The 13,311-nt window shown below is 40.0% G+C and overlaps 1 protein-coding gene across 3 annotated transcripts in view; it reads left to right on the plus strand.

Annotated features, from left to right (window-relative positions):
• larp (La related protein) overlaps nt 1-13,311 on the plus strand; it is a 104,781-nt gene that overhangs the window by 63,084 nt on the left and 28,386 nt on the right. For 2 of the 3 annotated variants that reach the window (XM_034983166.2, XM_034983167.2), the window contains exons 8-11: nt 7,430-7,605; nt 8,017-8,206; nt 9,568-9,843; nt 12,590-12,897. In XM_034983166.2, the coding sequence (XP_034839057.1) occupies nt 7,430-7,605; nt 8,017-8,206; nt 9,568-9,843; nt 12,590-12,897 (950 nt within the window). The remainder of the gene's footprint in view (nt 1-7,429; nt 7,606-8,016; nt 8,207-9,567; nt 9,844-12,589; nt 12,898-13,311) is intronic. The other variant, XM_034983168.2, reaches the window with a different exon arrangement.

Genomic DNA, 13,311 nt, shown 5'->3' on the forward strand with positions numbered 1-13,311 from the left:
CTTACTTATACCTACGCGGTCTCCACTCAAGAACTTTCCGGCTCCAACGGCCATCACCTCTACGACAGGCATGACCTGCCTTCTTTTATCCCAGAAAATAAAAGAGTTCCCACGGGCTTTTGAAAACCTACATCCACGCGGACGAAGTCGCGGGCGTCAGCTAGTAAATAAATAAAAAAGTACTATTTGTACGAAGCGTTGCGTACTTTATTTGTAAGACGGACAGACAGACAGACAGACAGACAGACAGACAGATAGACGGACAGACAGACAGACGGACAGACCGACAGACGAACAGACGGACAGACGGACGGGCAGACGGACCGACAGACGCATGGACGGACGGACGGACTGACGGACGGACGGACGGACGGACGGACGGACAGACGGACGGACGGACAGACGGACCGACAGACAGAGGGTTCCGTTTTTTCCTTCTGAGGTACGGAACCCTAAAAATACAAAGAAATACCACCAGGTAGGTACCTACCTACCTATATTATTATACATATACAGGTGCCTTTTAGGGTTCCGTACTTTATAAGGAAAAAAGGGACCCTTAGGATCACTTCGTTGTCTGTCTGTCTGTCCGTCTCTCCGTCTGTGTCGTATCTGTCACACAAACCTATAGGATACTTCCCGTTGACCCAGAATCATGAAATTTAGTAGGTACGTAGGTCTTAGAGCACAAGTAAAGGAATAAATCCGAAAACCATAGATTTGTGATTACAACTTACAAAAAAAAATTAAAGTGTGTTAATGAAAAAATAATTAGTATTTTCAATTTTCAATGTATGATAAGTATACCAAGTGGGGTATTATATGAAAGGGCTTTACTTGTGTATTCTAAAACACATTTTTATTTATTTTTATGCATAATAGTTTTTGATTTATGGAGCAAAATGTCAAAAAAATACCTGAGTACGGAACCCTTGGTGCGCGAGCAACTCGCACTTGGCCGGTTTTTTAAAATTAGATAAAATAAATAACTAAACAAAGTTACTTACCTATTGTACTAGGACCACACGAGTAGATATCCCTACTAGGACCTCAACAACAAAGTCAGGTCAATAAACCAATGAATAAAATTGGTGTCCAAATTTCAAATTCCAGAGGTCAATGTACAAAATGCAATAAGTATTTGAAGGACTTATTGACTCTGCTCTGCTCAATCTTCTACACATTTGCATAGCCACTGAATAAAAATTAATTTTATAAAATCATTACGACTTTTGTTTTTGAAAACATATTAATAACAACAGTTGTCGTCATAGAAACCACAATATTACACGCGCAGCCGCGCGCCGCTGGGCTGGCCCTTCCCTCCGCCACCCGCGCGGTGTCTAATGTTTTGGGGTGAGAAGCATGATGATTTTAGCCGAAATCTAGCGCTTGAAAAGGGTTGAACAGTAGTTTGGGAAAAGTATTTTTGAGAAAAAACTACTGAATTTAGGTTTGCAAAGTAAAGTTATTTCAACTAATGAATAAATAAACTATGTCTAATGATAATTTTTTTTAGAATTTTCCTATTCCTAATCTTATTTATTTACGCCCAAAGTTGACATAAATTTAGTGTTAAAATAGGAATCTTTTGAGGCTCGTAACTTTTAAATCAATATTTTTTTCAATGTTTTAGATATCATTGAACCTAGATAATGACGAGATAAATCGATATAATTCTTAGTTTTGTGCGTACAATATCGAATATTGTTGTATTTTCCCTCCTACGTTTGTATGAAGAAAGCACCGAACTGAGCTGCCTTAAGAAGAAAAATCGAAAACAGTGAATTTGTGGTTACATGACAAAAAAAATGTGTTCATGAACAAAATATAATTAGTATTTTCAACTTTGAAAGTAAGATTAATATTCCAAGTGGGGTATCATATGAAATGGCTTCACCTGTACATTCTAAAACAGACTTTTATTTATTTTTAAGCACAATAGTTTTGATTTCTCATGCAAAATGTCGAAAAAATAGGACTGTAGTACGGAACCCTCGGTGCGCGAGTCTGACTCGCACTTGACCGGTTTTTCTTCCTGATTGGTGTTGTAAAGGAATGCAACCCTAGGTTTATAATCTGTTGACAATGTTTTTTTTTTTCTCTCTGTGACTTTTGCTAATCGGTGGTGACGTGTTTTAAAATCTAGTAAAATCATTGTTAAATTTATTAGTCTTTCCAATACACTTTATATAGTAATTGAGTTAATGTGTTTTATTACGACCACAATCAGTAAATTCTTTCATGGTAGCAGAGCGTGGTTGAGTTACGGAAAAATAATTGACACATCCGAACTTTGATTTTGAGGTTACATGTAATTACAACGTGGCTGGCGCAACATTGAAAATGAATAGTAACAACAGTAATAATATGTTCAACATACAGAAATTGACGGGGCGTGACAATTTTGCTACGTGGAAGTTTAGTGTCCGCACATACCTTGAGCACGAAGACTTATGGCATTGCATTGATGCGACGAAACCTTTCGATGCTAACAAAGATATCAAAGCCAGAGCAAAATTGATATTGTTACTAGATCCTCAGAACTATATACATGTGCAGGATTGTAAGACTGCGAGGGAAGTGTGGCTAAGCCTAGAAAAGGCCTTTGACGACAGTGGTTTGACACGGAGAGTGGGTCTCTTAAGGGATTTAATTAATACAAATCTGGAATCAAGCACTAGTGTAGAAGATTATGTGAGTAAAATTATGACTACAGCGCATAAGCTCAGAAATATTGGATTTGAAGTCAACGATGAATGGCTGGGTACCTTAATGTTGGCTGGCCTGCCGGAAATGTACAAGCCAATGATTATGGGGCTGGAAAATTCAGGTGCCATCATAAGTGCTGACCTTGTTAAGACCAAGCTTATGCAAGAGATAAAGTCATCCGAGCCCAACGGCAACTCTACTGCTTTTTATTCAAATTCAAAGACTTTCAAGCCTCCGTTGAAGACAAAGGGACCCAGGTGCTATAATTGTAATAGACACGGCCACCTAGCTAGATTTTGTAGAAATCCTAAGAAGCAGCATAAAGAGCAGAAGAAAGAAGATAATTCAGGTTTTATTGCAGCTTTTTCAGCAACCATCGATGAGAGCAGCAACAAGTGGTACATAGACTCTGGTGCATCCATGCATATGACGAACAGGAAGGATTGGTTGTACAACGTCACCGAGCCACCTATGGACAGCATAACAGCAGCCAACAAGAAGCAGATGGCAGTGAAAGCTATGGGAGATGTAAATATTAGTTTACCCGGTAATAAAAACATTCAGGTGAGAAATGTTCTGTATGTACCTGGTCTGGCAGCTAATTTACTCTCAGTGAGCACTATTGTAAACAATGGATTTAAAATAACCTTCAATAATAAAGGCTGTGAAATATGTGACTGCAGCGGGAAGTATTTATGTTCAGCAACACTTTCCAATAAATTATACAGTCTTAACGTAGAAGAACTCTCTGTCCACCTAACCTCCACAGATGAAGCCGCTAATAATAATTGTATTCTATGGCATACTCGAATGGGTCATCTTAATTTTTCAGATGTAAATAAGTTGCCCGAATGCACCGAAGGTGTGACTCTGGCTCAGAAGAAAAGCAATGTCACCACCATCTGCCCCAGTTGCCTGGAAGGAAAACAAACAAGACAGCCTTTTAACAATCATGGTACTAGAGCATCGAAGCCATTAGAACTGATACATTCTGATCTGTGCGGCCCAATGGAGAATCTCTCTTATGGAGGTATGAAATACTTTATAACTTTTATTGATGACTTCACACGAAAGGTGTACGTATACTTCATGAAAGATAAGATGAGTGTGCTTGAAATTTTTAAAGATTTTAAAATGAAGGTGGAAAATGAGATGGATAATAAGATTAAGATAATTCGGACGGACAATGGCATGGAATACTGTAACAGTTCATTACAAAAGTATCTGTCCAGTTGTGGCATTACTCATCAAACAAGTACCCCTTACACTCCTCAGCAAAATGGACTGGCAGAGAGGATGAACCGTACATTGGTAGAAAGAGCAAGAAGTATGCTCTGCTATGCAAATTTGGATAAACGGTATTGGGCTGAGAGTGTTGCCACAGCTGCATATATTGTGAACCGTTCACCAACACGGTCACTAGGTGATAAAACACCATATGAAATGTGGAGTGGTAAAAAGCCAAACCTGTCTCATGTAAGAATATTTGGTTGTGAGGCCATGGTACATGTCCCTAAGGAAAGGCGCCTTAAGTGGGACAGTAAGTCACATAAAATGATATTTGTAGGCTATTGTGAGAATTCAAAGGGTTACCGATTAATGGACCCTAAGACACATAAAGTAATTAAAAGTAGAGACGTTGTGTTTTTGGAAAAATTAAATGAATGTTACACTGTGCCTCTGTGTGAAAAGTCTGAGCCTGAGATTAATAAGCAGAGCACATGCAGCACAGGCAATTTGTTACAAGATAATCTGTCAGAGAAATCCATAGAAAACCAGGTCCCTGATATTTCAGACTCGCCGAGTACCTCAGTAGAAAAGGATGGTCCGGACTCAAGTGAGTATGAAACAGATACAGGCGACTATGATCAGACATATTACCCTTCACCCCCTGTTGGACCAATGATACACAGAAACATCACTCTAAGGCCAAGAAATAGGTCTAACGATGAAAAGGGTAAATCTAGCCTTTTATGTCTTATGACAAACCTCACTGACCCGCAAACTGTCGAAGAGGCCTTATCCTCAGTGAATGCGTCCGAGTGGAAAAAGGCTATGGATGAAGAGTATGAATCATTGATAGAAAATAATACATGGAGCTTGGCAGATCTTCCAGACAATAAAAAGGCTTTACCATGCAAGTGGGTGTTTAAATCAAAAACTGATCAACAAGGCAATATTATAAAATTTAAAGCTAGACTTGTGATTAAAGGCTATGCTCAAAAATCAGGAATAGATTATGGAGAAATATATTCTCCAGTTGTGAAATATTCTTCAGTACGTTACCTATTTGCTTTGGCAGTTAAACTAAATCTACATATTGATCAAATGGATGCTGTCTCAGCATTTTTGCAGGGAGAAATTGATGCTGAAATCTATATGACACAGCCACAGCTGTATGAAGAGGGCTCACAGGTATGCCACTTACACAAGTCGCTATATGGGCTCAAACAAGCCAGCAGGCTGTGGAACATTAAATTGGATAAATCTCTAAAGGATATTGGATTGCAACGTTCACAGACTGATCCCTGCATTTATTATGATAGTGTTAAAAGTATATATATTGCTGTTTATGTGGATGATCTCATTTTGTTCACATCTCAAAAGGAAGACAAAGACATGATAAAAGAAAAATTAAAATTACATTTCAAAATGAAAGATCTAGGTGAAGTGAGTCAATGTATTGGGCTTAACATTACTAGAGCTGATGGCAAAATAATGTTAGATCAACAAAAATATATAAAAGAAACATTAAGTAAGTTTGGAATGCTAGAGTGTAAACCTGTCAGAACACCTATAGAAGTGTCAGCAAAATTTGAAACAATTTCTGAAGATGAAACTGAAATAGAGTTTCCCTATCAGCAAGCTATTGGCTGTCTTCTCTATATTGCTCAAGGAACTCGTCCAGATATATCGTATGCAGTGAATACACTGAGTAGATTTAATAAAAATCCTAAATTAGAGCACTGGGTGGCAGTAAAAAGGGTGCTGAGATATTTAAAAGGTACTAAAGATTTGAAGCTGACCTATACCAGAGATGGCGAAACCGGAATCTCCGGCTACTGTGATGCTGACTGGGCCAGCGACATTCATGACAGGAAGTCGTGCACTGGCTATGTGTTTATGTTGCAGGGAGGTGCTGTTTCATGGTGTTCGCGCAAACAGCAAACCGTAGCCTTGTCCACTGCTGAGGCTGAGTATATGGCCATGACTTCGGCAGCACAAGAGGCTCTATGGCTGAGGCAGCTGCAGAAAGAACTGGGCCAGGCTCAAGAAAGTGCTCTACCAATCTACAGTGATAACCAAAGTGCTATAAGACTAACTACCAATGATTGTTATTTACCTCGGACAAAACATATAGATATAAGATTTCATTTTTTAAAGAACCATGTCAATAATAATGCGATAATGTTTTGTTATGTTAAAGGAACCCTAATGATTGCTGATATACTAACAAAAGGGACTATATGTAATAAACATTTGTTTTGTACTAGAGGTATGGGCTTGCATTCAGGGTGGGTGTTGTAAAGGAATGCAACCCTAGGTTTATAATCTGTTGACAATGTTTTTTTTTTTCTCTCTGTGACTTTTGCTAATCGGTGGTGACGTGTTTTAAAATCTAGTAAAATCATTGTTAAATTTATTAGTCTTTCCAATACACTTTATATAGTAATTGAGTTAATGTGTTTTATTACGACCACAATCAGTAAATTCTTTCAATTGGACCTTTACCTAGCTATGGTACATTAATATTTTCAACTCATGTTACATAGCTTAATTTAAGTTGCTTATGCGAAGTTATTATGGTGCTCAAAATACACAAATTTTAATCATAAATTCATCTGGTGCAGCCAATTAGTATCATGGGATTCAATTATTATTTATTAACTACTAATAATAAATTATAATAATTATATTATAAATTTCATTCTAAACCAGTGTGTATAAAAAAATATGTAGTTTACAGTGCGACAAGGTTATCTTGGCGCGTGGCGAAAATCGGAATTAACATTGCCGTCAAGTGTCCCCTTTGTTCTTGTTTGAATATTCTAAGCCTTTGTTCACCAACAGCGCCCCCCTTGTCATTGTCATTCAAGTGCCAATAGAGCCTTGTCGCACTGTATATGGCATTGTAGTGAGGTTTCATAAAATAATAACAAAACTTATTTTTTTTACGCACTGGGTTGGAATGACGTAATACAATACATATATGGTAAAATAATGGTTATTTATATATATACTAACAATGGTGTTACGTTTCATACCATCATTATATTCCGATTTTGTATGGAGGTTGTGTTATTATCGAACTTTTTCATAAACACTTTGTGGGAGTGGTGGACATTTTGTTTGCAAAAACTATATTTAGTGAGGAAGGACATAGACTACTTTTATCCCGGAAAATCAAAGAGTTACCATGAGATTTTTCAATCTAAATCCACGCGGACGAAGTAGCGGGCATCATCTAGTTTTAAATAATTTATAAACAATACTTAAACTAATACATAAATAAATACACACATAAATAGATTTCCTAATGACTGTAATAATTACTTATTCGAGCTACGATTCACCAGCAAATTGTCTACCATTATCGCACTTAACATCGTTGGTAGCACCACACTTGAAAAAATTAAACGTATCCGCAACAGATACCAATACACAACCGAATTACATAATCGGAGGTATCCACAAACCTTGCCCCCTCCCCCCCTAGCTGCGCGTGGCTCAGCCGGCGCTGCCTCAGGTCGTGCTGCGCTACGGGCTGGGGGCTTTGCCGCTGGCGCCGCCGCTCGCGCAGGCCTTCTACTACGGGGCAGCGGCTGCCACCGGAGCCCCGTACGGAGTCGGCCTGGACCAAGCTACGCTGAAGGATCTCATCAAGAAACAAATGTGAGTAATAATAATAATAATAAAAAGTATTGGTACAAGTATAAGTATTTAGTACAATTACAAATTACGAGCACAAACATAACAAACAAACCGAAGAACAAACCGTAGCACAAACCTTTGCCTGTTGTGTGTTCCTGTAATACCGTACCGAGTAAGTTGGCCGTCTGTCCGATGGAATTTTCCAACACCCCTATTTAACCAACTTAAAGTCGATCACATCTCCAACACGTACAGCATTTACTTAAAATTGTGCGAATACGCGTCCTCCTCACCTCGCTGTGAGTTGTGGCCCCGCAAGATTGTCTAGATGTCTCCATTGACTGTATGAAGTAACTTTTCTAATCATTTTAGAATGAATATTATTCTCGTGTTAATTTCCTGGGTAATCATCATGTTGTTTTCCTTCCTCAGCGAGTACTACTTCAGCCCGGACAACCTGGCGAGGGACTTCTTCCTGCGCCGCAAGATGTCCGCCGACGGCACCATCCCCGTCACGCTCATCGCGTCCTTCCACCGCGTGCGCGCGCTCACCGCGGACGTGCAGCTCGTGCTGGACGCCATTCGCGACTCCGACCGCTTGCAGCTCATCAACGGGTTCAAGGTAGGACATCATCATCATGATCAACCCATCAGCGGCTCACTACAGAGGACGGGTCTCCTCTCAGAGTGAGAAGGCTTTTGGCCATAGTCTACCACGCTGGCCATGTGCGGATTGGTAGACTTCACACACCTTTGAGAACATTATGGAAAACGTGAAATAGTGATATTTAATTAACTAGCTTATGCTCGCGACTTCGTCCGCGTGGACTACACAAATTTAAAACCCCTATTTCACCCCCTTAGGGGTTGAATTTTCAAAAATCCTTTCTTAGCGGATGCCTACGTCATAATATCTATCAGCATGCCAAATTTCAGCCTGGTCCGTCCAGTAGTTTGAGCTGTGCGTTGATAGATCAGTCAGTCAGTCAGTCACCTTTTCGTTTTATATATTTAGATTAAAACGCACATAACTCCGAAAAGTTAGAGGTGCGTGGCCGGGATCGCACCCCCGACCTCCGATTAGAAGGTGGACGTCCTAACCACTAGGCTGTCACAGCTTACTCCTTAGGTAGGACATACTCCTTACAAATGTCCAATACGCTTACACTTTGAGCATGCTACGCTCACTGTAAATATTAGTTTTGTAAAATAATTAAAACATGATGTTCGCTGCGCTCGCGCTCTTTTGTTGTTTGTGTGGTTCCCAACAATAATTTTATTCAACTTAGGTAAAATCTATTTTCTGAAATAATTGTCAAACGTTGCTACGCTAGCAACAATTGATTATTATTTACTAGCTGATGCCCGCGACTTACATTTTTCAAAATCCCGCGGGAACTTTTTGATTTAATCTATCTCCATTCCAAATTTCATCCAAATCCGTTCAGTCGTTTTTGCGTGGTTGAGTAACAAACATCCACACGTTCACGTCCATCCATACTAATATTATAAATGCGAAAGTGTGTCTGTCTGTCTGTCTTTCTGTCTGTCTGTCTGTCTGTCTGTCTGTCTGTCTGTCTGCTAGCTTTTCACGGCCCAACACTTTAACCGATTTAGTTGAAATTTGGTACAGAGTTAGCTTACATCCCGGGGAAGGACATCACGTCGCAACGGTGTAACGGATTGACGGGATTTTTTGCATGGGTATAGATAAAAACCTGGAGAGGGACATAGGCTACTTCTTATCCCAGAAAATCAAAGAGTTCCCACGGGATTTTCAAAAATCTAATCCACGCGGACGAAGTCGCGGGCATCATCTAGTTTATAATAATTATTAGGATTAGGATTATTTCGTATTCACGTTAGTTGCTTTTAAATGATTTCAATACTGTACTGAAAAAGCTTATTTTTATGTATAAAGAGTCTGATTTAGAACTTAACTGTTTGCAAAAAATAGTGTGATTAATTATCTTTAAATTTCAGGTCCGTACAGCATTCGAGCCGACAAAATGGCCGATACTGGATATAAACAACGAGAACACGGGCTCCAACGCTCACGAAGCCGGACACGATCCGAAACCGGACCAGCACCCGGACGCCAAACCGGCCGACGGGAAACCCGAGGAGAAAGGAGACAGCGAGACGCCAAAAGAACAGGAGAGAATAGAAGAGAGGATAGAGAGTGAAGTTAAAGAAGAGAAGAGTGGAGTCGAGAATGAAAGGAGTGGAGTCGAGAATGAAAAGAGTTTAGAAGATGAGGTAAGTTTTTATTATGAGTTTTTTTTAAATCTATACATTATGTCAGAGAGAACTGCCACTCAGTACACTCATTCAAATACAGAGTGAAGCAGTATTACCTATCATTAATATAGAGTATTTTATATATTATATGTATTTATATTTTTCATATATTATGTATATAATTATTTATGATAAGTATAATTATTGTATATAAGTTGATTTGGGTATTTATTATAAGATATTTATGTAGTTTATTAGATTCTAGTACCGTAGACCTATTCCACTTCTTGATACGCCTTACTCACAACCTTGAATGGGAAGCTGGAAGAAATCTCTGTTTAGAGATAAGCATTTCCGATGTAACTTAATTTATTATTACTTTGTAACTACAATTTTTGGTACATGAATAATAAAAATAAATAAATAAATAAATAAATTAGTGCTTGGCTGCAATCAGACTTGCTGGCAAGTCATCATCATGAGAAGTATCATGTGAAAGGGTAAAGCCCTTTTATATACCTGTACAACGGATTTTATCTATTTTTATGAATAACTAGATGATGCCCGCGACTTCGTCTGCGTGGATTTAGGTCTTCAAAAATCCCGTAAGAACTCTTTGGTTTTCCGGGATAAAAAGTAGGCTTTGTCCTTCCCCGGGATGCAAGCTATATCTGAACCAAATTTCGTCAAAATCGGTTGAACGGATGGGCCTTGAAAGGCTAGCAGACAGACAGACAGACACACTTTCGCATTTATAATATTAGTATGGATTGCTTTTGATTTTACTTTTTTTTCGACTTTTTGACCTGGTTCCTCCTTCACCTTTCTACTATCATACCGCAAGGCATCGCCAAGGTCTGCACCCGTACGTAGTGGAAATTCCACGGATACGCACGAAGCGATTTGCCACCTCATTTCTGATTCGAACCGCTAAGATTTGGAACACCCTTCCAGCATCAGTTTTCCCCTCCAATTATAATATGGGTACCTTCAAGTCAAGAGTGAATAGACATCTTCTAGGCAAGTGCGCTTCATCTTAGGCTGCATCATCACTTGCCACCAGGTCTGTTTGCAAACAAGCGCTAGTCTATAAATAAATAAAAAACGCAAAATGTCGAAAAAAATACCCGAGTACGGAACCCTCGGTGCGCGAGGCTGGCTCGCGCTTGGCCGGTTTTTAGGAAAGCAGCTAGCAACAATGCGCAGAGAAGGCGATGCTTTTGTCCCAGCGTGCAAGCAACTGCGTACAGTACGCACTAGCTTTAGCACACCGGGCAGAACAACGCGTCGCAACCGAGCCGACTGCGCATGTGCACTGATCGGATCATAAACGACGACACATTTTGAACTTAAAGTTTTTTAGGCATATTAGGCCACTTCAGCGTCGCTATTCGTTGAGCTACTGGTTACTTTGGTTCTCCTACCGATCTATAACCCGCCGAGTGACTCTGAGCTTTCCTACGAGGCCCATAGTTAGCGACCATCTGTCGCGCACTACACATCCACGCGAACGAAGTCGTAGGCATCAGCTAGTATATATAAAAATGAATCACTGAATATGTTGCTCATTGCAAATCTCGAGAACAGCTGAACCGATTTCGCTAATTCTTTTTTTATAATATTCCTTGAAGTACGAGGATGGTTCTTACGTAGGGAAAAATTTAATTCAACCTCCCCCTCAATTTTCTAAACTCCACCCGAGCGAAGCCAGGGCAGGTCAGCTAGTTGTATATAAATCCATACTATATCTATATATATAAAAGGAAAAGGTGACTGACTGACTGACTGACTGACTGACTGACTGACTGACTGATCTATCAACGCACAGCTCAAACTACTGGACGGATCGGGCTGAAATTTGGCATGCAGATAGCTATTATGACGTAGACATCCGCTAAGAAAGGATTTTTGAAAATTCCACTCCTAAGGGGGTGAAATAGGGGTTTGAAATTTTGTAGTCCATGCGGACGAAGTCGCGAGCATAAGCTAGTTAATATTATAAATGCGAAAGTTTATCTGTCTGTCTGCTAGCTTTTCACGGTTCAAGCGTTCAACCGATTTTGACGAAATTTGGTACAGAGTTAGCTTACATACCGGGGAAGGACATAGGCTACTTTTTATCCCGGAAAATTGAAAACTTCCCACAGAATTTCTAAAAAGCTAAATCCACGCGGACGAAGTTGCGGGCATCACTTAGTATTCTATAAATCTAAATATATATAAAACGAAATGGTGACTGACTGACTGATCCATCAACGCACAGCTCAAACTACTGCTGCGTTGCGTAATTGCGGGAGAATTACAGCTACAATGTCACGATCGTAATCACCTCTGATTGGTTGACGCTCGCTCACTATTGGCTACCAATGCATTGTTGCAACAAGAATAGCACAAATTCAGCCAATCACAATTGAGATTATAATTATGCATAAAAATGAATAAAAATCTGTTTTAGAATATATATACAGGTTTCATATAAAACTAACCCACTTGGTATAGTAATCTAACTTTGAAAGTTGAAAATACTAATTATTTGTTCATGAAAACATTTTTTTCTGTGATGTAACCACAAAATCATGGGTTTCGGATTTTTCTCTTAATATCTGCTATTAAGACCTACTTATCTACCAAATTTAATGATTCTAAGTCAACGGGAAGTACCCTATAGGTTTCTTGACAGACAGACATACAACGAAGTGATCCTGTAAGGGTTCTTTTTTTCCTTTTGAGGTACAGAACCCTAAAAATTGTTTGTTTTCCACAGGTAAAACCAACCACAGAACCAGAATTGACACCAGTCCAAGCGACAGAAGTAAAAACAGAAGAATCACCAACACCAACCGACAAAGAAGACATCCCAGACGTTCCAGTGGTCCCAGAAATGACCCAAGATGTAACACAAACTCCAGAAGTCACTGCCACAGAAGTGAAAGAAGAGGAGAAGAGAACAGAGAATGAGACTGCGGAAGTGCAACAAGTGGTGGAAAGCACAGAAGAAATGGAGAAGGCTCCGGAGTCCAGTGAGGATCCTCCGTTACAGCCTGATGTTACGGACAAACCTGGGGAGAAACGGTTAGTTCATTTATTTTTCTAGGTGATACCCGCTACTAAGCTGTGATAGCCTAGTGGTTAGGACGTCCGCCTTCTAATCGGAGGTCGGGGGTTCGATCCCGGGCACGCACCTCTAACTTTTCGAAGTTATGTGCGTTTTAAGCGGGTGGCGAAGCTGAAGTGGCAATGGGCAGGGCACATAGTTCGTACAACCGATAGACGTTGGGGTCCCAAGGTGCTGGAATGGCGACCTCGCACCGGAAGACGCAGCGTTGGAAGACCCCCCACTAGGTGGACGGACGACATCAGACGAGTCGCAGGGAGCCGCTGGATGGCGGCGGCGCAAGACCGTGGCGTGTGGAAGTCCCTACAAGAGACCTATGTCCAGCTGTGGACGTCTATTGGTTGATGATGATGATGATGTGCGTTTTAAGT

The sequence above is a fragment of the Maniola hyperantus genome, chromosome 28, assembly GCF_902806685.2.
Source record: "Maniola hyperantus chromosome 28, iAphHyp1.2, whole genome shotgun sequence".
Classification (NCBI taxonomy): Eukaryota; Metazoa; Arthropoda; class Insecta; order Lepidoptera; family Nymphalidae; genus Maniola; species Maniola hyperantus.